This window comes from Mustelus asterias, chromosome 25, assembly GCF_964213995.1.
Source record: "Mustelus asterias chromosome 25, sMusAst1.hap1.1, whole genome shotgun sequence".
NCBI lineage: Eukaryota > Metazoa > Chordata > Chondrichthyes > Carcharhiniformes > Triakidae > Mustelus > Mustelus asterias.
The window spans coordinates 51,211,102-51,237,334 of record NC_135825.1 but is presented as its reverse complement, the minus strand read 5'-3'; the positions used below and the strand labels follow the sequence as shown (position 1 = coordinate 51,237,334).

The 26,233-nt window shown below is 44.2% G+C and overlaps 2 protein-coding genes across 4 annotated transcripts; one reads left to right on the top strand and one right to left on the bottom strand.

Moving 5' to 3' along the window:
- Positions 1-849: 849 nt before the first annotated feature.
- Positions 850-4,694, bottom strand: LOC144479290 (deep-sea actinoporin Cjtox I-like). Of its 3 annotated transcripts, none has more exons than XM_078197971.1 (3): positions 3,775-4,694; positions 2,804-2,890; positions 850-2,332 (listed from the first exon to the last, which is right to left on the bottom strand). In XM_078197971.1, exons 1-3 carry the CDS (start codon positions 3,816-3,818, stop codon positions 1,921-1,923), a joined length of 543 nt encoding a protein of 180 aa, XP_078054097.1. In that variant the 5' UTR covers positions 3,819-4,694; the 3' UTR covers positions 850-1,920. The 3 variants fall into 3 exon arrangements, with proteins under 3 accessions (XP_078054097.1, XP_078054098.1, XP_078054099.1); XM_078197972.1 differs by having other exon boundaries at positions 4,568-4,694; XM_078197973.1 differs by lacking the exon at positions 2,804-2,890 and having other exon boundaries at positions 856-2,332; positions 3,775-4,333.
- Positions 4,695-10,399: 5,705 nt separating this feature from the next.
- ap4b1 (adaptor related protein complex 4 subunit beta 1) lies at positions 10,400-25,011 on the top strand. The gene is made up of 9 exons (XM_078197772.1): positions 10,400-10,838; positions 11,858-11,988; positions 13,785-13,932; positions 15,269-15,765; positions 18,935-19,018; positions 19,102-19,205; positions 19,658-19,865; positions 21,758-22,036; positions 23,458-25,011. Exons 1-9 carry the CDS (start codon positions 10,501-10,503, stop codon positions 23,871-23,873), a joined length of 2,205 nt encoding a protein of 734 aa, XP_078053898.1. The 5' UTR covers positions 10,400-10,500; the 3' UTR covers positions 23,874-25,011.
- Positions 25,012-26,233: the final 1,222 nt, after the last annotated feature.

Here is a 26,233-nt window from a genome sequence, read left to right as displayed (position 1 = left end):
CACCGTCTCTCACTCTGTCCCCAGAGCTCTGGTAAAATCAAACTGATCTGTTGCTATTGGAGACAGCCTAGAGACTCGTGCTAATGGTAATACACAAGTTCCTAAAAATAATGCAGTATGGCAGGCAGCCTTTAGATACTTGGCCACAATGCAGGTCCTTTGTTGTGATATAGGACCAGTCATCTTGCAGAAATTTGAGTATGTTTAAAAGCAAAGACTTTACAATGGATTAATGAAATGGATAGAACATTACTAGTTCCAACTGCTTGTGTGTTCTTGTGGCCATTCTTTCTCGGGAGTGAGTGAGTGAGGAGGCGGGGGGGTTACTATCTAGAATGGAGAGCAGCAGGTTCAGAAAGACGAACACCAGAAGTAATTTGTGTAGTAGGATTTTTCTACACCGTGTTCATGGTAAGAAAAATGTTGACAGATTCGCTGGGATATGTTCAAAGATTTATTTGTCCTCTTTTCACTAGCAACCTGCTGCTGCTGATTGTACAGCAGTGTCAGTGTGAAACCCAACAACACATGGAAATACTGAGAGCTTTAAATCACCGGAGCTAGCAGAGTCAGATCGACATTCCAGCAAAATGAATACAGCATTCACGCAATCAGTGAAACTGTTTCAATGATCCAAAGACCTCTTTCCCTACCTTCTAATCTGAGTAACTTTCATCTCCGCAAACTCTATGAATATTTTAGCACCAGGTTCCCCACGGACATGTCCTGTGTTAACAGGAGAGAGGCGGCGCCCATCCGGCCGTGCTCCAGCCCTGAACCGAGCAGCACTGCGCACTGACCGGAGTTGGCTATTCCAGGACACAGTAAGAAGTTTAACAACACCAGGTTAAAGTCCAACAGGTTTATTTGGTAGCAAAAGCCACACAAGCTTTCGGAGCTCTAAGCCCCTTCTTCAGGTGAGTGGGAATTCTGTTCACAAACAGAGCTTATAAAGACACAGACTCAATTTACATGAATAATGGTTGGAATGCGAATACTTACAACTAATCAAGTCTTTAAGAAACAAAACAATGGGAGTGGAGAGAGCATCAAGACAGGCTAAAAATATGTGTATTGTCTCCAGACAAGACAGCCAGTGAAACTCTGCAGGTCCACGCAACTGTGGGAGTTACAAATAGTGTGACATGAACCCAATATCCCGGTTGAGGCCATCCTCGTGTGTGCGGAACTTGGCTATCAGTTTCTGCTCAGCGACTCTGCGCTGTCGTGTGTCGCGAAGGCCGCCTTGGAGAACGCTTACCCGAATATCAGAGGCCGAATGCCCGTGACCGCTGAAGTGCTCCCCAACAGGAAGAGAACAGTCTTGCCTGGTGATTGTCGAGCGGTGTCGAGCGGTGGTCCAGGACAACCAGTGATCCGCGGCGCTAGAGTATCGAACTTTTAGGTGGGATTCTGACTTAGAGGCGTTCAGTCATAATCCCACAGATGGTAGCTTCATACCATTGGCTCCTCAGCCAAGCACATACATCAAATGTCTGAGCCTGAGGTTCCTCTCGCACTGGGCAGGATTACTATTGCAACAACGCTCTGCAAACTCTACGGGTTCACGTAAATGTTTCAATCAGAAGATGAATGAAAATCAACTGGCTTTACACTGAAGTTTCTTAATGATGCTTGTCTAGGAGCTCAATATATTCTACTGCCAGACAATTGGCGGGATTTTTCAGCCGCACTCACGCAAGACTGGAAAATCCTGCCCGAGGCCAACGGACCTTTGCATGGTTCACCCTCACCCACTACGATTCCTGTGGCAGGCAGGATGGGAAAATTCTGCCCAATATTTGTCAGATCTATTAAAAAGGTATGAATTGTAAATAGGTACGTGGAACTCCATCACTGCTAGAGGAGATAGATTGCGACAAACAAATTGCTGAAGGATCCAGTTCAGTCTTGATCAACTCAATAAGCATCTCTGATAGCCAGGCTGATGGAGCTGTTGCCCGATGCTTTTGCTGTGGCTGCAATAACTACATTCCCTCCACTGGCAAAAATTTCTCCCGATCCCGAGGCCAATGATATTTTAGAAAAGAATTCTGATGGTGCAAGTTCATAATACATCTTGTAGTAGAGATTTTCATCTGTCAGCTCAGGTACAATAGGGATGTATAAGGCCCAAAACGTGGAGTACAAGTTGTAATCGTAGGGATTGGAGAACAGCAGCGAGAATTGGTGACTGTCGAACGTGTAGGTCAGCACCCCAACACTGCCCCGAGCGGTTCCCGAGGTCCTAACAAACAGAGCATCTCCTTTCCGCCCAGGGTTGATCAGGGATGTTGGTAAACTGTATGTATAACCGCTGTAAATATAAGTCCTGTATAAAAAATACATGTCGAGTATTAAGGAAGGATTTATCCAACATCCTGAAATCACACCCTTAGAATTCTAGCTCGAGGAGGATTCATTTCTAAAGAACACCTGACTAGAAAGTCAATGGTACATCAAAAATAACCAAAACTATCGATAAAAACCAGCCAGCAAATGATGTTGTACAATATTAACCTCAGTGCACTCAGATCAAATAGTCAGTCTTGTTTATTTGAAACAATAATTTTGTTAATTTAATTTACAGAGACAAGTATTTCATTTTTGAGAATGTTTTTATTCTTTCACGGAATGTGGGCATTGCTGGTTCAGCCAGCATTTATTGTCCATTCCCAATTGCCCTAGAGAAGGTGGTGGTGAGCTGCCTTCTTGAAACGCTGCAGTCCATGTGCTTTGGGTTGGAAAGTTATGGGCCGCTCTCATTTTCCTGAAACACATGGTCACATCTTTGAATACTTACTCAGGGGAGGTGAAGAATCTGTTCTCCGTGTTGTTAGCGATTTCAACAAGAACACTTCTGTTAAATTCACCTGAAGGTTCAGCCATTCTGTAAGATCAGGTCAAAAGAGATTCATACGACAGAACAAATTCACAAATGCAAACACAGCTTTAGTAGTTAATAAATGGCAATGTTTCACTGACATTCTCGTTACGTTCTGATGGCAAGTTTACATGCTTCAGTGTGTTTTGATGTTGATTACACACACAGCTCTATTTAATAACATTCCCAGTTATCCACAGTGAGAATCTTGCGACATTTCACTTACTGAGAATTAACAGGAACTCTCTGGTATGGCCAGTTAGAGTTTGAATTGGCAAGGAGAATGGGTTAGGGACTTGTTATTACAGGTAGTGGAGACAGAATGGGCATGTGTTACTGATCTCACTGGGATTGACCATATCCATGTTTTAAGAGAGCACCGGAGCGTGACGACATTTTGTGAGCTATGTACGGTACGAATTCTTAGAATCCCTACAGTGCAGAAGGAGGCCATTTGGCCCATTGACCCTGCACCGGCAACAATCCCACAGAGGTCCTATTGTTGTAACCCCACGTGTTAACCCTGCTAATCTCCCTGACACGAAGGGCAATTTAGTGCAGCCAATCAAGTAGGCCTACATTCACACTGAAATGAAGTTACTGTGAAAATCCCCGAGTCGCCACACTCCGGTGCCTGTTCGGATACACTGAGGGAGAATTTAGCATGGCCAATGCACCTAGCCAGCACAACTTTCAGACTGTGGAAGGAAACCGGAGCACCTGCCTCCCTCCCCCACCACCAGAGAGACATCTGACTGCCTTCCTCCGCCCCACAAGAGAGCCATCTGACCCACCTCCCTCTCCCCTGTCCACCAGAGGGCCATCTGACTCCCCCCCCACCCCCCAACCACTGCGCTGAGTCAGCGAGTCGCCAGAAGCTCGGAACTTACCTCCTCAGAAGCTGGAGCGCCCGAATCGGATCTTTGCGAACCATGCCTGTCTCGTGCCGAATCTGGACGAACGCGGTGGTAAAGAAGTGGGGGGCGAGGGGGGGGGTGGGGGGTGGTGCAGGGGGGGGGAGTGCCGGTAGGTTTGGGCGTGCAGCCCAATAAGTCAATTTAAATGCATGCCCGATTCGGGCGCAGTCCTGATAGTGGCCATTTTAGGCTCTTGGTAAAGGGGGAGCCGGCACAGAGGCGGGCGCAGATCGCGCTACTTGCCTCATGCCTAGTTTTGCCAAGTTTTTGCCCCTGAAAATGGGTGCAACTTGACGGTAAAATTGGGCCCAATATCCAGGCACATTTCAAATTATAAGAAGGGGCCCTGAATATCAAACACACAGCATCAAAGCACTATATAAAACACGGTCTAATTAGAAAAATAGCTTTCAAGTTTGCCACGGTATTCTGCTTGTAACATGAAGGGCAGTTTGTCAGGATTTGACACTTGACGAAAGCACAACCAGGCTGCTGTCTGTCCTGGATGTCAGAAAGCTCCACCTTCCATTCACTCCCTCGTCACAGGCTCAGTTTCTGGCAGAGAGTTACTATTTCCTTCTGGACTGGGCCAGCTTTGCAAGGCAGCCCTCTCTCGTGAGAGAGCGGATGTGCAGGAAAAGCAAAGACAAAGAAACATTGTGAAACGGTGATGGAAACAAGCTGGAAAAGATCCACAGGAGAAAAGGGCTGCACTGATTGTTTAGAAGAAAAAACAGAGGACAATAATAAAGAAAAACGGACTCACTTTAGCCTGACAGGAAGATCTGGTTGAAGGCAGACTGCTAAGTCACTGTAATATTACAAAACTCCAAAATTCTCAAGTCCTAAGATCCTCCCTTTATGGCTGCTTCCACACTCCGATTGCATTTGCTGAGACCCCCCCTATTGCAGGCGACACGCCCCCTTGGAATTTTCACAACATTCTAGAAAGTGAAACTGACCAATTAAGACAATTCACAGAACATTGCACCAAGTTTACATAAAACACGCTCAACCTGAGCAAAGATTTTACTGAAAGGGCACAAAACCATTAACAGACTATTGACCAATTCTTTCTAGTTAAAGTTTAAAGTTTTAAATTTAAAGTTTATTTATTAGTGTCACAATTAGTTACTGTGAAAATCCCCTCGTCGCCACACTCCGGCGCCTGTTCGATTACACTGAGGGAGAATTTAGCATGGCCAATCCGCCTAACAAGCACGTCTTTCAGACTGTGGGAGGAAATCGGAGTACCCAGAGGAAACCCACGCAGACATGGGGAGAACGTGCAGACAGTTACCCAGGCCGAGAATTGAACCTGGGTCCCTGGCGCTATGAGGCAGCAGTGCTAACCACTGAGGAATTTAGGGGGAAGTTGGATAACTGCACGAAGGAGGATGTAGAGAGGCAGAAAGCTCATTTGGGGGATTGAAATTTAAGGGGGGGTGGAGACATGTTACAGGGTGCCATTTTGAGTACAGGGTGTTCTTACAAACCATAAATACCAACATAGTTGAGTCAAATGGTCAGTTTCTTAGCTGTAAGATTCTGCAAATCTTTCTAATGCCTCAACAATTTGGTCTTATTTTGAATTACAAACCAATCAGTTCCTGAGCAATAGCCGACATGTGTACAAAATGTACCCTGGACAATGTGTACAGGGAAGGCGATGGCTTACGGTATTATCGCTAGACTATTAATCCAGAAACTCAGCTAGTGTTCTGGGGACCCGGGTTCGAATCCCGCCACGGCAGATGGTGGAATTTGAATTCAATAAAAAAGAAAATATCTGGAATTAAGAATCTACTGATGACTATGAAACCATTGTCGATTGTTGGACAAAACCATCTGGTTCACTAATGTCCTTTAGGGAAGGAAATCTGCCATCCTTACCTGGTCTGGCCTACATGTGATTCGAGAGCCACAGCAATGTGGTTAACTCTCAACTGCCTTCGGGCATTTAGGAATGGACAACAAATGCTGGCCGGCCAGCGATGCCCATATCCCACGAATAAAAAAAAATGTAATGAATGATCCTCTTAAAAACTTATTGACTTTTTACTCCCAATTCTTCCCAAGTGTGGGTGGCTTTGTAGTTAATAAGGCTCCATTTCTCCATCCGTTTCTGCTTCTTCGGGAATCCTCCGCCAGACTGTCCAGGAGCTTCTTGTCAACTTGACACTGTTCACTTGTCAGTAAGAATCAACAGCACAGTTAATGGAGTATGCCATGGGGCAAAAAGCAAGTAATAGATAGAGAAGTGTGACCACAAATAAGGTAGTCAAATGCATTGTTTAAAGAATAATTTTCTTTACATGAATAAATAACAAAGTTTAACAATAACAGTAAATCAGCGGAACAGTAATAACAGTAATAACTATGAAAACAGGAGCACGAGTAAAATAGGTTTTGCTTGTAGAACATTTTTGCAGACTGAAAAGCCTCTAAAACCTGCACATGCTCAGAACGCTCAGCAGATGCTTAAAGAATTACATAGGAGAAAAGAATTATAAAACACTGTGTGCTCAAAATGGCACACTGTAACACTTCTCCCCTTAAATTTCAATCCCTCATTAGGAAGGAAATACAACAAAAGTAATGACTTTACTATACAAAAGTCTATCAGGAGCTTTGTGGTTGTGTTGCAACCTACACAATACCACTGGTGGATCTTGTAACATTGGAGCTGGAATCGGAGGTACATTGGAGCTGGAATCGGAGGTACATTGGAGCTGGAATCGGAGGTGAAGAGGTAGATTGAGAATCTGTACCTGAATGTTCTTCTTCCCCTCCCACAGCAGAGTTAACTGGCAAACCTGGAAACACAGCAACTACTTCCTGGTGAATGGCCACAGAGCCAGAGGGGCGGTTGGAGCCTGAGCGGTTTCAGTTATACTGGGATGCGGGGGAGGGTGAGAATGCTGTGGTGGGTCCCCTGGGGAGTCAGGTTATGCAGGTAGTCCCGTGTGAGGTCTGGGTGTTTAGATAGTTGCTCTGGAGTTAGCAGTGATTTTCTTTCCTTCTAACTCTTTCACAGTGACTATCAGGGTAAAATTGGCAGAACCAGAACAAAGTTGGTGATTTAAATTACTTTGTCAGATGGCTTCCAGCCCAGTGCAATTGTCCAGAGATTCCCACTTCTTAAGTGGGAACTTCCTCGAGGGATACCCTAGCGCATCATTGGATTACCCCAGATGCAACATTGGGGAACCAGGAAGTTATGGGCCTATGTCTCTGGAATGTTAATGAATACGTCTGTCACAAACCACAATGCAAGGGCTTGTTTGACGTGTCCACTTGCCTCTCTTCTAGTTTTTGTACCATGGTGTCTCTGAAGATGGAGCAGTGTCCACCAATACACTTGAGGCCTTCCTCAACTGGTGGACATTGGAGGGACTGGGGGCTTCATCAATCATCGGAATGTAAATTTTATTCGATGTGCCACCCTGCTGGGTGTTTCCACCATTTTTGGTTATTATTTTAAATAAAGAGGAAAAGAAGCTTCGGATCATTCTTGCCTTCCAGAACATTCTCCAAAGTGTAGGAATTTTTCAGGAGAGGAAGCAGTGATAAACTGAGTCAAATCTAGGTTCACAACATGGGAATAGATAGTTCAGAATCTGCTGGTGGCCTAGTGCGAAGAAGGACATTAAAGAAAACTCAAGGCTATTCAGAAGTAAATTGGTGGAGATACCTGGTAAGTCAGACCGAATAGATCACAATGTTCTTTTTATGTAAGAGGGAATGGGAGAAGACTTTATTTGAAGTTTCTTCTCAATTTGTTTGTTTGTTAATGGCTGCCACCCACTCCCCACCCCCATTATTACCTATCTTGATTGATAAACACCAGTAGTAGATCAAACATAAAAGAGGCAGAATAATAAAATGCTCAAGAATGAACAATAAACTTTTAAAATTCTAAAGGAGCTGCAAGGCCTGAATTCTTAAGAATAACAGGAGCCATCATGATGGCTTGATGATGGGTGAGGTTGAAATTCTGAGCGCCTCAAGTATTTTCTGTTTTATGTCCAAGCAAAATCTTATCTTTGGAATGCCAGCGCTCCAGGATTGTCCTAGATAAGGATCAATCTGCTGGATGCTGCTGCAAACAACTCAGCTGATGAATCGTGGAGTTTTTTTTTTAAACTGCAAGTTATTCCAGTTTTGCACATTATTGTTTATTAGTTATAAAACAATGGAAAAAAGGAAAAGACTGTTTCACTGGGAGCACCTGCGACGAATCCTCCAGGAAAATGTCAAATCCATTCAGGCAACCATAACTCTTTCAGATAAAAGCAAAATACTGTGGATGCTGGAATCTGAAACAAAAACAGAAAATGCTGGAAAATCTCAGCAGGTCTGACAGTATCTGTGGGGTGAGAATAAAGTAAGAGTTTTAACAACAGGTTAAAGTTCAACAGGTTTATTTGGTAGCAAATGCCATTAGCTTTCGGAGCGCTGCTCCTTCGTCAGATGGAGTGGATATCTGCTCTCAAACAGGGCATACAGAGACACAAAATCAAGTTACAGAATACTGATTAAAATGCGAATCTCTACAGCCAACCAGGTCTTAAAGATACAGACAATGTGAGTGGAGGGAGCATTAAGCACGGGTTAAAGAGATGTGTATTGTCTCCAGACAGGACAGCCAGTGAGATTCTGCAAGTCCAGGAGGCAAGCTGTGAGGGTTACTGATAGTGTGACATAAACCCAAGATCCCGGTTTAGGCCGTTCTCATGTGTGCGGAACTTGGCTGTCAGTTTCTGCCCAGCGACTCTGCGCTGTCGTGTGTCATGAAGGCCGCCTTGGAGAACGCTTACCCGAAGATCAGAGGCTGAATGCCCGTGACCGCTGAAGTGCTCCCCCACAGGAAGAGAACAGTCTTGCCTGGTGATTGTTGAGCGGTGTTCATTCATCTGTTGTCGTAGCATCTGCATGGTTTCCCCGATGTACCACGCCTCGGGACATCCTTTCCTGCAGCGTATCAGGTAGACAACGTTGGTCGAGTTGCAAGAGTAGGTACCGTGTACCTGGTAGATGGTGTTCTCACGTGAGATGATGGCATCCGTGTCGATGATGCAGCACGTCTTGCAGAGGTTGTTGTGGCAGGGTTGTGTGGTGTCATGGTCACTGTTCTCCTGAAGGCTGGGTAGTTTGCTGCGGACAATGGTCTGTTTGAGATTGTGCGGTTGTTTGAAGGCAAGAAGTGGGGGTGTGGGGATGGCCTTGGCGAGATGTTTGTCTTCATCAATGACATGTTGAAGGCTCCGGAGGAGATGCCGTAGCTTCTCCGCTCCGGGGAAGTACTGGACGACAAAGGGTACTCTGTCCACCGTGTCCCGTGTTTGTCTTCTGAGGAGGTCAGTGCAGTTTTTCGCTGTGGTGCGTCGGAACTGTCGATCGATGAGTCGAGCGCCATATCCTGTTCTTATGAGGGCATCTTTCAGTGTCTGGAGGTGTCTGTTGTGATCCTCCTCATCCGAGCAGATCCTGTGTGTATGGACGGCTTGTCCATAGGGGATGGCTTCTTTAACATGTTTAGGGTGGAAGCTGGAGAAGTGGAGCATCGTGAGGTTATCCATCGGCTTGCGGTACAGTGAGGTGCTGAGGTGACCGTCCTTAATGTCCTTAACGTCCTGACCGACTTTAATCTGTGCTTAATGCTCCCTCCACTCACATTGTCTGTATCTTTAAGACCTGGTTGGCTGTAGGGATTCGCATTCTAATCAGTATTCTGTAACTTGATTTTGTGTCTCCGTATGCCCTGTTTGAGAGCAGATATCCACTCTATCTGACGAAGGAGCAGTGCTCCGAAAGCTAATGGCATTTGCTACCAAATAAACCTGTTGGACTTTAACCTGGTGTTGTTAAAACTCTTACTGTGTTTACCCCAGTCCAACACCGGCATCTCCACAGGGTGAGAATAAAGCCAACATTTCGAGTCTGGATGACCCTCGTCAGAGCAGGTTCATCTCGACCAAAAGAGAAAATGCTGGAAAATCTCAGCAGGTCTGGCAGCAGCTGTAAGGAGAGAAAGGAGCTGACGTTTCGAGTCCAGATGACCCTTTGTCAAAGCCAGACGTCTGACTTCTTCGTCTGACGAAGGGTCATCTGTCTGTGTCGAGTTTGCACACCTTTCTGTTTGCACACCTGTGTCTGTGCGAGTTTCCTCCGAGTGCAAGAGTTTCCTCCCACACACCAAAGACGTGCAGGTTAGTGGATTGGCCATAGTAAATTGTCCCTTAGTGTCAGGGGGATTAGGAGGGTAAATATGTGCGGTTACCGGGATAGGGCCTAGGTGGGATTGTTGTCAGTGCAAGCTCGATAGACTGAATGGCCTTCTTTTGCACTGTAGGGATTCTATGGTTTTATAGTATGTTCTTGTCTGTATAGCATGCAAGAAACAATACTTTTCACTGTGTCCCAGTAAATGTGGCAATGATAAACCAAGTTAACCACTGGGGATAAATATCACCTCCAGCGAGGAGGGGGCGCTAAAGACACTGGGTTCACTCTTCATTGCGTCGAATATTCCTTGATTCTTTTCCTATTGACCAATGGGGGTAGGTTGTACTGGGTCGCGGGCCAATGGGCTTGGGAGATTTGGCGGGGTGTGTTGCTGTGGCCGGGCCGGAGAGGCGGCTTACGAACCGGCTCTGGGCTCCGCTCTGAGCCCGGGGACGGCTGCCGGTCGCCGCAATGCCGTACTGTGGCTCCGAGGAGACGGTGAAGGAGCTGAGGCGGAGCCTGTCCAACCCTAATGTCCAGGCCGAACGGCTCCGCTACCGGAACGCGGTGCTGAAGGTGATCCGCCTGATGAGCCAGGGCCTGGATGTGTCGGCTCTCTTCATGGAGATGGTCAAGGCCAGCGCCACTGTGGACATGGTCCAGAAGAAGCTGGTCTATTTGTACATGTGCACCTACGCCGCCCTGAAACCCAATCTGGCGCTTCTGGCCATCAACACCCTGCGGAAGGACTGCACTGACCCTAACCCCATGGTCAGGGGCCTGGCTCTCAGGAGCATGTGCAGCCTCAGGTCAGTTGACAGCTTGAGTCATTGGGTTGCCAACTCTCCAGGATTGACCGGGAGTCTCCAGGAATTGAAGCTCACCCTGGAGAAAAATATTTTGAACAGATTGTTTCTTTTCCTTCATTCTCTTTGCACATTTCCCCCTTTTCAATGATTTTAATCTCTGGGAATGGGAGAGAAAAAGGTTGCTCAGCTGACAGTCAAACATCATCCAGTTGACTAATGAGTCTTTTTGCTTTTGAGTTGGCATAAGAAGGCACTGTGTCACAAGGATGGATGTGTTGGCTGGAGAATGGGAGCAAGACCTGATGAAACTTCCAAGAATGCATTTAAATGGAGTTGGTAATCCTATTTAAGTATCAGCCATGACTCCCACTTAACACTCTGGTCCCTGAGTCAGAAAGTTCTGGGTTCAAATCACACTCCAAAGCCTAAAAATTGAGGGTGACACTTGGTGTGGTACTAAGGGAGTGCCATGCAGTCAGAGGTGCTGTCTTTTGGGTAAGAAATTAAACAGAGTTCTATTTGTCCCCTTGGACGCTACTTTTAAGAGGATCAGGGATGTTCTCTGTTCGCTTCCCCAATATTTACTCTTTTATCAACATCACAAAAATGGATTACCTGATCGCTATCATGTTGCTATTTGTGGGATCGTTGTGCACAAATCAACTGCTGTGTTTTCTATATTGCAAAAGCGGCAGTATCTCGTTAACTTTAAAATGCTTTGGGGCACTATGAGACTGTAAAAGGTGTCCTTGAAATGAAAGCTTTTCATAGTGAATTTTCTTTGGGGTGTTTGTTGCACATCAAATAGAGAGAGATTTTCTCTGTGCACCAGTGGGATTGCAGGCAAGTTCTTTGCCAATGTTGTTCCAGTTTTTGCTATGAAGTCTCCAGAGATGAAATGTGCTTAAAGTTAGTTCAAAATAGAACAGTAATGATCTAATTGAATGGTAACACAGCTCTGATGGGCTTCCTGTTCAGGATTGTTGAGAGTCTGAGTGAGTGATCTCTGTTTTGTTTAGAATGCCTGGTATAAGCGAATACATTCAACAACCAGTCCTGAACGGATTGAGAGATAAAGCTTCCTATGTCAGGCGAGCAGCAGTCCTGGGATGTGCTAAAATGCAGACGCTTCAAGGAGACACAGAAATTGGTAAATACAAAACAATCTGTTCCTTTTTATTAAGAATGTATTTGACAGATTTACAAAATTTCTTTGGGAAGATGCAGTATACGGGAGATTATTTAAAACTGAAAAGAATCAGATTTTCCTGCTCATGGTCTTATTACTTGACTCTCTTTTTTAAATACACGGGGACAGCTCAGATTGGCTACTGACTGCAGGTTCAGGAGGTGTGAGATGAACTGGCAATCCAAAAAAAGCTCTTCAGTCATTCTGACCAGAAGGGTTTTGAGCATGATTCTCTGATGTATGTAAAGTTTATCAGTAGCCAAGATAGCAACAGGAGGATATGGAACCAGGAGTAGGCCATTCAGCCCCTTGAATTTATTTTGCCATGCAGCCCCTTGAGGTCATTTTGCCATTCATGGCTGATCATCATGGCTAGCTGCATACTTGCCTTGGTTTGTAACTCTTAATACCATTGCTTAACCACAATTTATTTTGAAGTTCTTCAATTGAACTAGCCTCAACAGGTTGCCTCCAATTCCAAGGGCTCTTATTTTTGTTGACAGTCTGTTATGTGGAATCTTATCGAATGTCTTCTAGAAGTTTATATAAGTAACATCCATTGCCACTCCCTTATCTACCTTTGTTACATCCTTAAAAAAAGTCAGCTAAGTTTGTTAGACATGACTTCCTTTTAATGAGCCCCTATATGCTCAAATCAGCTCATGTTTTTCAAAACGTTCAGTCACACGTCTGAAAAACAGAATCTAGCAACTTCCCCACAACTGCCATCAGAGTAATAGCCCTGCAATTTCCTAGTTTATCTCGACCCTTAAACAGTGGGGTAACATTGGCACTTTTCCAACCAAGAGGATAATTTCTGAATTGAGTTTTGGAAGATCATGACCAACCCATCATTAATATCCTCTGCTATTACTGGGGTGTAAAACCATCTGGGTGCAGGAGAAGTGTCCAGCTTTGATCTCATGAATTCCTCCATTGTCTTTTTATTACGTGTAGTGAATCTAGTTAGTACCTCAGTTTGTTTTATTTTTGTGCCCACATTATTCTTAGTCACCTTCCTTCTCTTAATGTATTTGTTGAAAAACCTTTAGGGTTTATCTTGAACACTGTTGCAACCTTTGTCTCAGTCATTTCTTTGCCAGCTTTTGTCACTTTCTTTGTATCGTACATCTTCCTTGTCTACAGTATCTCTACTGTTCTCTACTTTCTCATAAGTCCATTCATTTAGTTTTATATTTTCACTTTCCTTTGTGGCCAGGGCCATTTCATTACACGTGTAGAGTTCTTGCGCTGCAAGGGATAGGCACAGGTCATGTTTTTGAATACCTCTCACAGTTCATCCATAGGTTTAGCTGTGCTGAGCTTGTGACCATATAATCTGATCCTGAGAAGCAAAAGAAGCTATTAGTGCAGAGGACAATAGCTTGGTCAAACAGTTAAATTTTGAAAGAGTTTCTTAAAGGAGGCAAATGTGGTGGAGAGTCAGAGATTTAGGGGGAATTTAGAGTTTAGGGCGTTAGCAACTAAAGACACGGCTGCCAAAGCTGGAGTAATTAACCTTTGAGAGACCAGAGTTAGAGAAGTCAGAGGGTTAAGGGGCTAGAGGAGATTATAGGAATGTGGAGTGCTTCAAATTAGGAGCATGGAGGAGGGATAAAACAAATTTGATTCAAAGTCTGGATTAGATTATAGTGCATCATTTCCTGCTAAACCAGTTGTGTTTGTTAGGAGTCTTACAAGCAAAGAGTGATGAGATTTGGGATTGCTGTGTATATTGTGAACCTTTCTCCCCACAGATGGGGCAGTGATAAATGAGCTCTATGCCATGCTGCGTGACTCGGATCCCATTGTTATGGTGAACTGTTTGAGAGCATTGGAGGAGATCCTGAAACATGAAGGGGGCGTGGTCATTAACAAGCCAATAGCACATCACCTTTTAAACAGGTTGGTTCAGTCACAACGTTCTAAATGTTGTGTGTGAGAATGACAATTTTGCTGTCCAGTATTCTGTTTCTAGAGCATTACATAGATTTCTGCATCTGTCAAAATGGTGGAAATGAACACTAAGTAGAATGAATAATTGTCTCCCAGCTCCTGGGGTCATTTTACAGGCCACTCCCTAGGGTGATGGCGAGATATGTGTGTATGTGTGTGTCTCTCTGTCTCTCTCTCACTTCCCCCCCACCCCCCAACATCCTATTCTATTTCTTGCTACCTTGAAGGTGCAGGTTTAATGCTGCACTTACTGCCCTCTCTTGTTTCACACAGCTATCCATTTCTGAACCAAGGACTGGGAATAGGAATGGTCGCATCAGGGGCGTATAGCACAGCCTGATCATTCATTGTCATCCACACCATCAAGCACTAGTTCATGGATAGACATCAGGAGCAAAGCTTACTAACCTAGTCAGGGCAGAAACGTTTAAATCCAGGTTGTCATCTAGTGATTGTTGCTGGAAACTACGAGTTGTGGGGACAGAGTTAGGCTTACTTGTAATTTCTCCTTTGACCAAATAACCCTGTCGTTATCTAGCTACATGTGGGTGAAGTACTGAAAGACCATGCTCCACATGTGTGTGTCTTCAGGCGAGGAGGGTAATGTTTCAGGATTGTGGGATAAGTAGGACAAGGAATATTAGATTGAGGGCTGGAGTGTTTTTATGTAACAGTTTTAACAACACCAGGTTAAAGTCCAACAGGTTTATTTACCATTAGCTTTCGGAGCGCTGCTCCTTCGTCAGATGACGAAGAAGCAGCGCTCCAAAAGCTAATGGTATTTGCTGCCAAATAAACCTGTTGGACTTTAACCTGGTGTTGTTAAAACTGTTACTGTGTTTACCCCAGTCCAACACCGGCATCTCTACATCGTGTTTTTATGTGTCAGCCATGGCTCATTGTTAGTGTTCTTGCACCTGAGTCACAAGGTTATGGGTTCAAATCCCACTGAGACTTGAGCTCAGAAATCAAAGCTGCCAGTGCTGGATGTGTTGTTGGCTGAAACATTAAACTGAGACTCTATCTACCCTCTCAGGTGGCAGGTCCTGTAGCACTCTTTAGTGGAATGGACTGCCTGCAGTGATAGTGGAGTCAGACACTGTAGGAACATTTAAGCGGTTATTGGATAGGCACATGGAGCACACCAGGATGATAGGGAGTGGGATAGCTTGATCTTGGTTTCAGATAAAGCTCGGCACAACATCGTGGGCCGAAGGGTCTGTTCTGTGCTGTACTGTTCTATGTTCTATTAAGGAATGTTGCTTGTGTTTATATATTTCTTTAGAATGAAAGACTTGGATCACTGGGGGCAGAGTGAAGTGCTGGCGTTCTTGGTTCGCTACAAGACCCGAACTGAAGATGAAGTGTTCACTATCCTGAATTTACTCGATAACTTTCTCAAGAGCAGTCAGCCGAATGTTGTCATGGCAACCACCAAACTTTTCCTTCTCCTGTCTGAAGATTTCCCCAGTGTGCAGATGGACATTCTGGAACGGGTTAAAGGGCCACTGCTGGCCATCTGTACCTCTGAGTGCCATGAGCTGTGTTTCCTGGGCTTGTGTCACACACGGGAGATCCTTCGTAGCTTGCCTGGGCACTTCAGTGGGCACTACAAGAAGTTCTTCTGCACGTACTCTGAGCCCAATTACATCAAATACCAGAAGATGGAGATTCTGCGGGACCTGGTGAACGATGAGAATGTCCAGCAGATACTTGAGGAGTTTCAGACCTACTGCACGGATGTTTCTGTAGAGCTAGCCCAGATGGCCATTTTAAATATAGGTACCATCCACTTTTCATTTTCACACCTTTTAACCCACTCCTGCTGTTCCCTAGACCCAATAAGTTAGTTCCCCAAAACATTCAAGTACTACTTCTATTTTGTGCTGAGGTAAAATACAAGTTTATCATTTTTTATTTTGTTTATTTAAGCTATAGAACATAGAACAGTACAGCACAGAACAGGCCCTTCGGCCCACGATGTTGTGCCGAGCTTTATCTGAAACCAAGATCAAGCTATCCCACTCCCTATCATCCTGGTGTGCTCCATGTGCCTATCCAATAACCACTTAAATGTTCCTAAAGTGTCTGACTCCACTATCACTGCAGGCAGTCCATTCCACACCCCAACCACTCTCTGCGTAAAGAACCTACCTCTGATATCCTTCCTATATCTCCTACCACGAACCCTATAGTTATGCCCCCTTGTAATAGCTCCATCCACCTGAGGAAATAGTCTTTGAACGTTCACTCTATCTATCCCCTTCATCATTTTATAAACCTCTATTAAGTCTCCCCTCAGCCTCCTCCGCTCCAGAGAGAACAGCCCTAGTTCCCTCAACCTTTCCTCATAAGACCTACCCTCCAAACCAGGCAGCATCCTGGTAAATCTCCTCTGCACTCTTTCCAGCGCTTCCACATCCTTCTTATAGTCAGGTGACCAGAACTGCACACAATATTCCAAATGTGGTCTCACCAAGGTCCTGTACAGTTGCAGCATAACCCCACGGCTCTTAAACTCCAACCCCCTGTTAATAAAAGCTGACACACTATAGGCCTTCTTCACAGCTCTATCCACTTGAGTGGCAACCTTTAGAGATCTGTGGATATGGACCCCAAGATCTCTCTGTTCCTCTACAGTCTTCAGAACCCTACCTTTGACCCTGTAATCCACATTTAAATTAGTCCTATGAATGGGATAAATCTGCATTACGGTGTTTGTTCACAACTGGGGTCGCATTACTGTGCCACAGCACAGGGTGGGAGGGCCTTAACCTGCTCACTTTCTGACCTGAGCATGTTCACCTGGTCATGGTGGTGCCCAGGTTTTCCCAGGGAACACCATTTTGGTGCTGATGTTGATGCAGGAAGCTGCAACCCAGAAAGTCCTGATCGTGAAAAATCCAACAGCCTGTTTCCCAGCGGCTGGATTGCAGGGACGTGCCACTGCGTCCTGACTTCTGAAATGGTAAAGACACTCGCTGTGCTTGGCCTGGGAGAGAGCATCTTTCCCTATCGGAGAAACCTCAGGTTCACCTCACGTGACTTGATTCAGCCTTCCGTTTCCATTTGTACTGCTAGGTTCCTTCTGGTGGTGCCACTGAGCTCTCTGTAGCCATTCAACAGTGCCACCGACAGGAGACCTTGGTACTGTCGCTCTGATCCAAATACAGAGTTGTGATTTATAGTCCTCAGACATCTGCTCATGTGCAAAATGCTGGACTTCAGTTTCTTAACTGAAATGTGTTCATTTGATAAAATCTCCAAGTTGCACCATAAATTTGGGGAATTATTTTTAAACTCTGAAGGTGACTAACTTTGCAAGATAATTACAGTTGAGGAAGACAATTTAGCCCATCAATGGAGGTGGAACCTGCAGTTCTCATTGCAGCATTAAACTACCACTTAAATGATGCCAATCTTTTGCACTGAGTGCTCTCAGTGCCTGTTCCATGCATTGAGCACTCTAACCCTGACATGGAACCTAAATTTATTGTTCTTAGTTTGAAACTCTGTTCCTTGTCATACTCCTGCAGTCGTAATTTTTTTAAAAATTCTATGTCATTAGCTATCTTAGAATTTCTATAAGATAACTTCTTTGGTTAGTGGCACAGTGGTATTGTCACTGGGCTGGAGACCCAGGCTAATGCTCTGGGGTTCAAATCCTACCATGGCAGGTGGTGAAATTTGAATTATTTTTTAAAATCTTGAATTAAAAAGTCTAATGATGTCCATGGAACCATTGTCCTTTAGGGAAGGAAATCTGTCATCCTTACCTGATCTGGCTTGCATGTGACTCCAGATCCACAACTTAAATGCTCTCTGAGATAGCTGAGCGAGCCACTCAGTTCAAGGGCATTTAGGGATTGGCTGTACACCCCCATCCCATGAAGTAAAAAATAGTCACACCTCTAGGTTGAAAACTGTAATTCTCTCCAGTCTTTCCCCACAGCTCCTAAGGACAGTCAGGGCCAGTCTCATGGTTCTTTGTTGCACTGCCTGATTCTCATGGACCAGAACTAGTCACAGCACTGTACAATTGATCAGGCCTTTCCATATCCTCTCTCTAACTCGGTTAGTAGAGCAACATGTGAAGTAACACACTAAACTATTGACTCAACCGGATTCCTTCTCTCATTGCTTTATTGGGCTTCTCTGGCATGCTTTTTATTTGCTCCCTTTTGTTTTATTCTTCTAACATTCTGCCCTATCCCCCATTTAAGGATTCTGTTTGCTGTTGAGGTCACCCTCTGTTTGAGGGCTTTGTCTTATGAAGTGAGATTGAGTTTAGGCCTGTAAATGCGAGGAGAGCTAATTGAGGTATATAAGATGATCAAAGGTATTGACAAAGTAGATGTAGAGCGGACGCTCCCTCTTGTGGGGCAATCTAGAAAAAGAGGTCGTAGTTTTGGGATAAGGGGGTAGCGGATTTAAAACAGAGATGAGGAGAAATAGCTTCTCTCAAAGGGTGGTGAGTCTGTGGAACGCACTATCCCAGAGTGCGGTGGATGCTGGGACTTTGAATAAACTTAAGGAGGAGATAGACAGATTTTTAATTAGTAATGAGTTGAAGGGTTATGGAGAACGGGCAGGAAAGTGAGACCGAGATGCGATCAGTCATGATATTGAATGGCAGAGCAGGCTCGAGGGGGTGAATTTCCTGCTCTCGTTCTTATATTCACCCTCTACCAACTCTTGCAGGTGGGCTGCACCAATGTGAGCGTGAGTGGAAGGTGTCACCTGTCGGGTATGTCACCCCCAAACCCAGTCCCTCCCCCTCCCAACATTTATCCAATTCTGTCATCTCCAACAGAGGTTACTGGAACCAGAGCCCATGCTGTAGGTGGGGCTTTTGGGTTAATATGTAAGAGAAGATATTATGGAAAGTGTATCTTGTGAAGAATGTCGCAGGAGCCTCGCCATCTCTATAATTGTATGTTGTCTTTCCCAGGTCGTATTGCACAGACGTACAGTGACAAGTGTGTGGTTATTTTGACAGGGCTGCTGGGCCTCAAGCAGGAACATATTACTTCAGGTATAACACTCTTGCAGTCTCTCACCATCAACATTTGCTCCAATTTATCAGCATTCAACTTATCTTTCTCTCTCTGTCTTCAGCTGTCGTTCAAACGTTCCGTGACCTTGTATGGCTGTGTCCCCAGTGTACGATGACTGTGTGCCAAGCGCTACCAGGCTGTGAGGAGAACATTCAAGACAGTGAGGTATGTTAACAGGGATGTGATAACAGTTTGTGTTTATGGTGGCCTGCATGGGCTTTTCACTTTTTACCTGAAATGTCCCAAATTCAAAACCTTAGCCAGTCTCAGCCAGATTAATGCATTTGATCTTGTTGCCCCCACGCTGGGTTTAAGTGCGTGGCTGAGAGGGAAACACTGAGCCAAAATTCCCACAGCTGTTCAGCCCATGTCTTTTAGAATCATGTGGATATCAGACAAGACCTAGATTGGGTCATCCCCATGGTCATATAGCTTACCAATGCACTGTGGACTCAAACAAATAATTGAATAGCGTTTAGATGGATTGCTACAGAAAAGTTTAGTCCTTGGAGACTTGCAGGATTTGAAGTAAAGCTTTAGAGAATGGTTCTTTTCCAAACAAATTAACTAAACCTCCCTCTCTGTTCTTCCCTCCACCCCCTCCCCTCTCCAACCAGGGGAAGCAGGCCCTTATCTGGCTCCTTGGGATGCATGGAGAGCAGGTTCCCAATGCTCCTTATGTCTTGGAGGAGTTTGTGGACAGTCTGAAAATGGAGACCTCTGCAGCAGTGAAGCTGGAGCTGCTCACAGCGATGGTGCGCCTGTTCCTGAGCCGCCCAGCTGAATGTCAAGACATGCTGGGCAGGCTACTTTATTATGTTATCGGTATGGATTGTGTGAATGCTCTGGGTTGTGGGCGGGGGGGAGGATCTCTGCAGCAGTCTCACTTCATTACTCTGTCTTTTTGTCCGATGGCAGTTGTAAATTGGTGTCTTGTTACTTGCAGCCATGTTTCATTGAGACTCAGTTGTTGTGGGCTGTGTATTGGGCAGCAAAGGCAGTTACTGTTTAAAAAATGTGAGCTCCTTGGTGCAGAGGTGTTGTTGATGTGAGGCTTCACATTGTTGGCAAGTCTTTAATTGGTCAGCGTGAACTTGTTTATGTTGGAGAGTCTATTTTAAGATGTGCAAGAGCAGCATCTGCACATGAGGCAAAGAATGAAGTGATGAGTGGGAAAGTCTTTTGTGATTTCATGGTATTTAAAAGGGCTGAAAAGCATAAGTAGCTAATCTTATTCACAGTAACTCCTCTCTCTGCTGATGTAAAAACCAGCACCTAGTTAGGAAATCTTTCTGCTTCTTAGTTTAAAAAGTGAGTTTCCAGTCTTTCCTCTCTGGCCTGTTTTGCCACAACACCAATGGAAAGGAGTTACCTTGTCCCAAAAAAGAGTTCAGTGCACTTTGAGTGGAAGTTGTGAACATGGTCGGCCTTGGAGATAACTGAACACAAGGCCAGAAAAACCACCCGTCATTGAATCAGCTGCATGATCACTGGGTGAGAAGAAAATCCAGAATAGCCAGTCTCCATGGGAGCTGGACAGTCCTTACACGGGAATAAATATTTTCATGATTGTGTAATTTTTAGGAAGGCTTTGTGGGGAGTACTGCAGAAGGGTTGTTCCTCTTGAAATGATTTATTCCTGTTGAAATAATATTAACGTTTTCCTGACAGGTCTTGGAATGTTATTCAGAGTGAGCAAAACCTACTTTAGGTTCCTATGATTTTCAAACTATAATTTATTTAATCATTCTATTTTTAAATCATGGCACTTTGTTGTTTTACAAACTTGTGGTTTTCTACCTCCCCACTTCCTTGCTAATCTTCTCTTAACTCTCCAGAAACCATTGACCCCTTCTTTAGCTGCATAGTTACTGGTCATCCTCCAGTACTTTTCCCAAAATATAATTATTGATGGCCTATACAAACATAGGAGCTTCACAGCCAAAACCTGATCCTATTCACACCCAGTACGTGCATCCTGACCAATGTATTGCCCTTCATTATGCAGAGCATCCCGTCTCTGCCTTGACATAGAAACATAGAAAAACTACAGCACAATACAGGCCCTTCAGCCCACAAAGTTGTGCCGAACATGTCCCTACCTGACGTTAGTAAACCCTCCACATTGCATTCAAACGTGGAATCTTTCTAGTCTGTGTAATTCAGCTACTTGCTGGATGAACTCAAATGAACCTTCACTTTGTCCATTGATGCCAAAACTGAGATGCGTAGAAATTCCTTCTCGCAGAAGAGAGGGTAGTGGATGCTGGGTCATTAGTAGTATTTAAAGTGGAGGTGGATAAATATTTGATAGATCGAGGAATGGAGGGCTATGGGGAAATGGCACAGAAAAGGAGCTGAGACTGGCATAGATCAGCCATGATTGTATTGAATGGTGGGACAGGCTTGAAGGGCCTGGTAGCCACTCCTTCTATTGCTTGTGTTCTTGTGATTTTCCAGCACTTGGCAGTAGATGTCAGCATAAACAGCAATTGATGACAAATAAGATCATAACCAGTGTTCTTACTAGACTTTCACTCGCATATTTTCACTGCATGTCTTCTCAGCTGTTTCAGTGCAGACTGGGAATCAAATCTGACACCTCATTGGATTTATGGCTCGGGTAGTGTGTTTACGAATCGTCTGTGGGTTTCTAAGATTGCCGACCATATCTGCTGCTGTTCTCACCACAGACATTTGTTCACTTTTGTTGACAGAGGAAGAGCTGGATATGGCTGTGCGTGATCGTGGGTTGCTGTACTATCGGCTGCTTCAACAAGGAGTTGACGAGGTCAAGCGAGTAGTCTGTGGACCAAAATCTGATCCATCCTTGGATGCAATAAGTGGTAAAGCCAATGAGGCAGTCAATGCCTGGGCCAAAGACTTTAACACACTAATACCAACCTATGGTCAAGAACAATGGGGTCGCTTAACAGCACAGAAAGTGGACTCCTTAGAAATCCTGCAGGTGTCAGCAGTAAAGTCAGATGAGACAGGTAAGGAGTTAATTAAGTTTCGCTCCAGGCCGGAACAGCTTACCAATCAATTATGAAATGGCATCCTATGCATCAGAGTCGTGTCTTTCTATTTGCAAGTCCCAGTTCCTCAGGCCTTCTATCTCTGACATTGGGTTATTATGAATTCCACCAGCAGTGGCAGCTCCTCCACTCACAGTGACCTGCCCTATGGAGCTCTCTCCTATGTTGCCTTCCTATTTTCATTTCTGCCATCAAAAGCTCTTCAAGTTTTATCTTTTTGGCTGTGATTTCAGTCCATCCACTCTCTCCTGCTCAGTGCCATGTTGTAAAAGTCTTTAATTTGAGGGGTTATCTGTAAACTCAAGTTCTTACCATTAATCCCTTGTTGCCACCCGTTTGAAGTTAATTTTAAAAATATTTGCTCCGGGTGTGAAATTTGTAATCGGTTTAGCAATATATTTACTGTTGGAAGGTATAAACCATCAGAGGAATCTCACCAAACACTTAGTCATTCTCCATTAGCTGCACAGATCCCTGTATAATTTTGAGTAAGGTTTATTGTTCAGTGTTGACCATCACCAGATGTTGGAACTAGTACTAAGCTACTACACTGAGACTGATTTGTCCCTTAGCAAGTGATTGTCCGAGAGACTGATGAGTGTGTTTTAATCGGTGCTCCTACATACCAAGAGTTGCTGGAGGGAAAGCCTTTTTACAAACTGCTCCACTCTGATCAGTACTTAATGTGGAACAGATGTAGTTTAAAGTTTTCTCCATGGCTCTTGTGTAGACCACTTGGTATACCTGCCTGAAGTGTTGTATTTGCAGTGTTCATATACCATAGGAACTCAGCTCTCTGATGTATTGAAGACTCCAAGGCACTGTGCACAGTTTAATACATCCTGACAGTTTTACACAGAATATTTGATGAGTGACATTTGCAATAAGAGAAAAAGTCTTGTTTGAAACTTTTAAATGTCCAATGTTCCAAATTGCAAGTGGAGAGAAGTGGCATCCGTGTGGTGTTAAGCTGTGCAGACTGGAAAGTCCCAGATTTAATTTGTTTGTACTGAGTTAGCTGATCTCAATTGGGCAGCATGATGGACACTATGCTGTGCTCGGGAGGGCAGCAGATATGCTGATCACTATCCACTGAGTCCTGTTGGAAAACTGCTTGGGTGCAGACCTGAGGTCAGGATGGGACTTCGCTGTGATGGTCCCTATAGTTGAATACCCTGACAAATGCTGCCCAGACACACGAAGGAGGAATGTCTACTTTGACAAGGTACCAAAGAGCTCCTCGAGCTTCCTTCAGAATAGGAGAGAAGAGAGCTTTCCTTGTCCGGTAGTGGGCTTTGTCCCATATTGTCTGCATGTTCTGTTGTATTGGTGTTTTTTGTTCGGGCTTTGTAACTTTTTGTGTTTTCATTTCTCCAAAGACGCACACGCAGAACAAAGGGAAGAGATGGTCCTGGACTCTGGATCAGTCAGTTTGGAGACCATTGCCCACCTGTCACCAGAGCAGTTTGAAGAACACTGGACTCGTCTGGAAGCTGCTAAAGTTGTGACCCTGGAGTGGCACAAAGACTTGTGCCCTGATGCCATCCAGTCAGCCTTTCAGTTTGTTCACATCCAGCCTGTTGCAATTAGCCGAGCAGGAGCACAGCCCTGGAAAGCCTACCTGTTTGCCAGAAATGAGACTGGGTCACTGTTTTTAATTGAATTGTTAATTGCAAAAGGCAAAGGGGACATACAAGTTACCATTAAGCAGGAGAATAGCAGCGAAGAGCTGCTCAACAATTTCACCACTGTTGTTAAGTCCATAATACAGGCCTTGGATGAGACTAAAGGTTAGACCTCAAATACATTTCAGTAGCTGCCGGAGAAGAATGCTCTCCTTACTGAGATAAAAGACAATTTAATCTTCAACTCATTAATGATGTAAACTGTTGAGGAATATAATAATTCCAGTGTTTGCCTGTCTGGCTGGAACTGCAGAAGTGACTCATCTTGTAACATAGTCTTGAAATGTTTTGATGTGGTAAAGCATTTTATAAATACAACAGTTTTATTTTTGAAGTAGAAGACACATTGGTGAAGCTAATTAATAGCCAGGAAACATTTCAATCGATGTTCTAAGTGGGTTTAGTCCAAGGAACTCCAGTTATTAGGAGTTTGCGTGTGCAAGAAAACTTTCTCTTCGGAACCGATTGTTCATTTCTAAGCCGCCTTTCACTTGATATTCAAAGCACTATATACTAACTTTTTATAAAGGAAAAGAAAGCATCAAATTTTAGCAAGTGAGCAGCAGAGAAGTGTTGCATAATCTGAATTGGCAAAATTGGTTGATGGATAACTGTTGACCAGGTTATCAGGTCTAGTCCTCTGCCCTTTGCCTAAACAGGCAGCATACTCTGTTTAATGGGAGAAGTCCAACAGGTTTATTTGGAATCATGAGCTTTCGGAGCACTGCTCCTTCATCAGGTGAGTTAGTTGCATTCACTGTCTGAAGTAATGCATGAAACGTACTGGAGAACGGCTGGGTTCAGGGGAGTTGAGAGCAAATTGTTTAGTTACAGTTATTGTTCTGAAAGGAGCTTTCCCCTTTTCCCCAACCAGATGGAGATAGTACCAAGTTTGGTCAATATTAAACTAGTGTTTGCTGGTATATTAGTATCCTTATACAGGATTTAGAGCTTGTTCATTGTGGTCAATCTTTATGTTAACTTTCATCAAATTTCAGTTGGATATGCGACAATAGTATTGGTTTTATACTCTGTGTATCGATGATTGCTGCAGAGCTCTGTGCCACTTGCAATATGGCGCCTTTTCCAATAGAAACTGTTCAGCAAGTGAGGCAATTCGGTGGTGACCTGGTTGCAGACCACCTGATGTGGAATGTTGTACAGACCAGCAGTGCATGCATTTGTCTGTACCTCTGCCAAAATCCCTGTCTACAAACCTGACACCAGTAAATCAGCTGGGTGCCATTTAGCTTCGTGTATCACTGATATTTTTCATCGTCGGAGACACCCGTTGAAAGCCACACCAAGAGACAGATAGTGATACGTCCATGAACACCGCTCGCACTCTTACCATCTGGGACACAATTGTCCTTCCAAGATTCTTTAAGAGCCAGCCCATTTGACACTGTTGTTGAGCGTACTTGTGTCCAGGTAGATCCCATTTACACCAACTGACTGCATTGAGAGCAGCTGTGGGGAGTAGTGAATTCTAAATCCTTCACCCAAAGTTTCAATCAGGATTTTACTAGAAAGATGTATTTGTGATTCTTCCAGTATCATTATTTACAGAAGGAATAGCATCCTCTGTGTGACCTGCATGTGTTTCTCAGATGGGGTTGGAGAGTTACTCGACTAAAAAGAATCAATTTGCTAGACGTGTCTCAGTAAACACGCTGTAATGTGTGTGCACTTTACCTTTTAATTGTAGAAACAGGAAGGAACAGCACAGGAAGAGCTAATTTAAGTTTTAGTCTTCTGGTCAATGCGACAGATGAATGATCTGCCCTAACTTCCAATTAAACTTTGCAATTGATTGAGAAGCTATGTTAAGGTGGCACAATTGAAACTTCCACGCCACTGGGTAGAGCATCCTTTACTTGGAAATTTGGAATACAAAATGCTGGAAAGGCACAGCTGGTCTCTGAGCCTGAGGAATGAGAAACAAAAATTTAATGCTCTGGGCACAAGACCTTTCCTCAGAACTGAAAACTAAAACATCTCTGAGCTCCTTTTGTGAGGGAAAGATTTACCGCTCGAAGAAATCAGGTTAAATTATTATCTGGTCCTGGGATCTTGCAGATTGGAATGTGCGTGTTAGTTTCAGACTTCAGAAACAGCATTTTAACTTTGTTTTGTACCTGTAACAGACAGATTGTGACATTTGGAGCGCAGTGAGATAGTGTTTACTACCAATAGATGGCAGTGGAGAGTTGGAGCAAGTAACCAAGCATTCTGTTTGAGGTACAGCTTTCATTTGGGTTGCAACCAAAATACCTCCAATTTTACAATGGATAAATGGAGTATTTTTATGGTTGTTGACACCTTTATGATATAAAATTGCATTTTCTTTAGTAACATGTATTCCTATAGAGCTTCAGTTTAAGGAAAAGATCAGTTTGAGTTTAGAATTTTGAGCGGGTGTGCGGAGGCATCTCGATTGAGAAGGAGATCTTTCTGGAGATTATTCTGG

What these genes read in the sequence shown, in the direction of transcription:
- LOC144479290 (XM_078197971.1), bottom strand. Translation starts at nt 3,818, where the DNA reads ATGGTTCGCAAAGATCCGATTCGGGCGCTCCAGCTTCTGAGGAG. An exon ending in GCGCTCCAGCTTCTGAGGAG is followed by an intron (nt 2,891 to 3,774) that starts GTAAGTTCCGAG and finishes CTGATCTTACAG; the next exon opens with AATGGCTGAACCTTCAGGTG. An exon ending in AGATTCTTCACCTCCCCTGA is followed by an intron (nt 2,333 to 2,803) that starts GTAAGTATTCAA and finishes TTTTTTATACAG; the next exon opens with GACTTATATTTACAGCGGTT.
- ap4b1 (XM_078197772.1), top strand. Translation starts at nt 10,501, where the DNA reads ATGCCGTACTGTGGCTCCGAGGAGACGGTGAAGGAGCTGAGGCGGAGC. An exon ending in GCAGGAACATATTACTTCAG is followed by an intron (nt 19,019 to 19,101) that starts GTATAACACTCT and finishes CTCTGTCTTCAG; the next exon opens with CTGTCGTTCAAACGTTCCGT. An exon ending in AGTAAAGTCAGATGAGACAG is followed by an intron (nt 22,037 to 23,457) that starts GTAAGGAGTTAA and finishes ATTTCTCCAAAG; the next exon opens with ACGCACACGCAGAACAAAGG.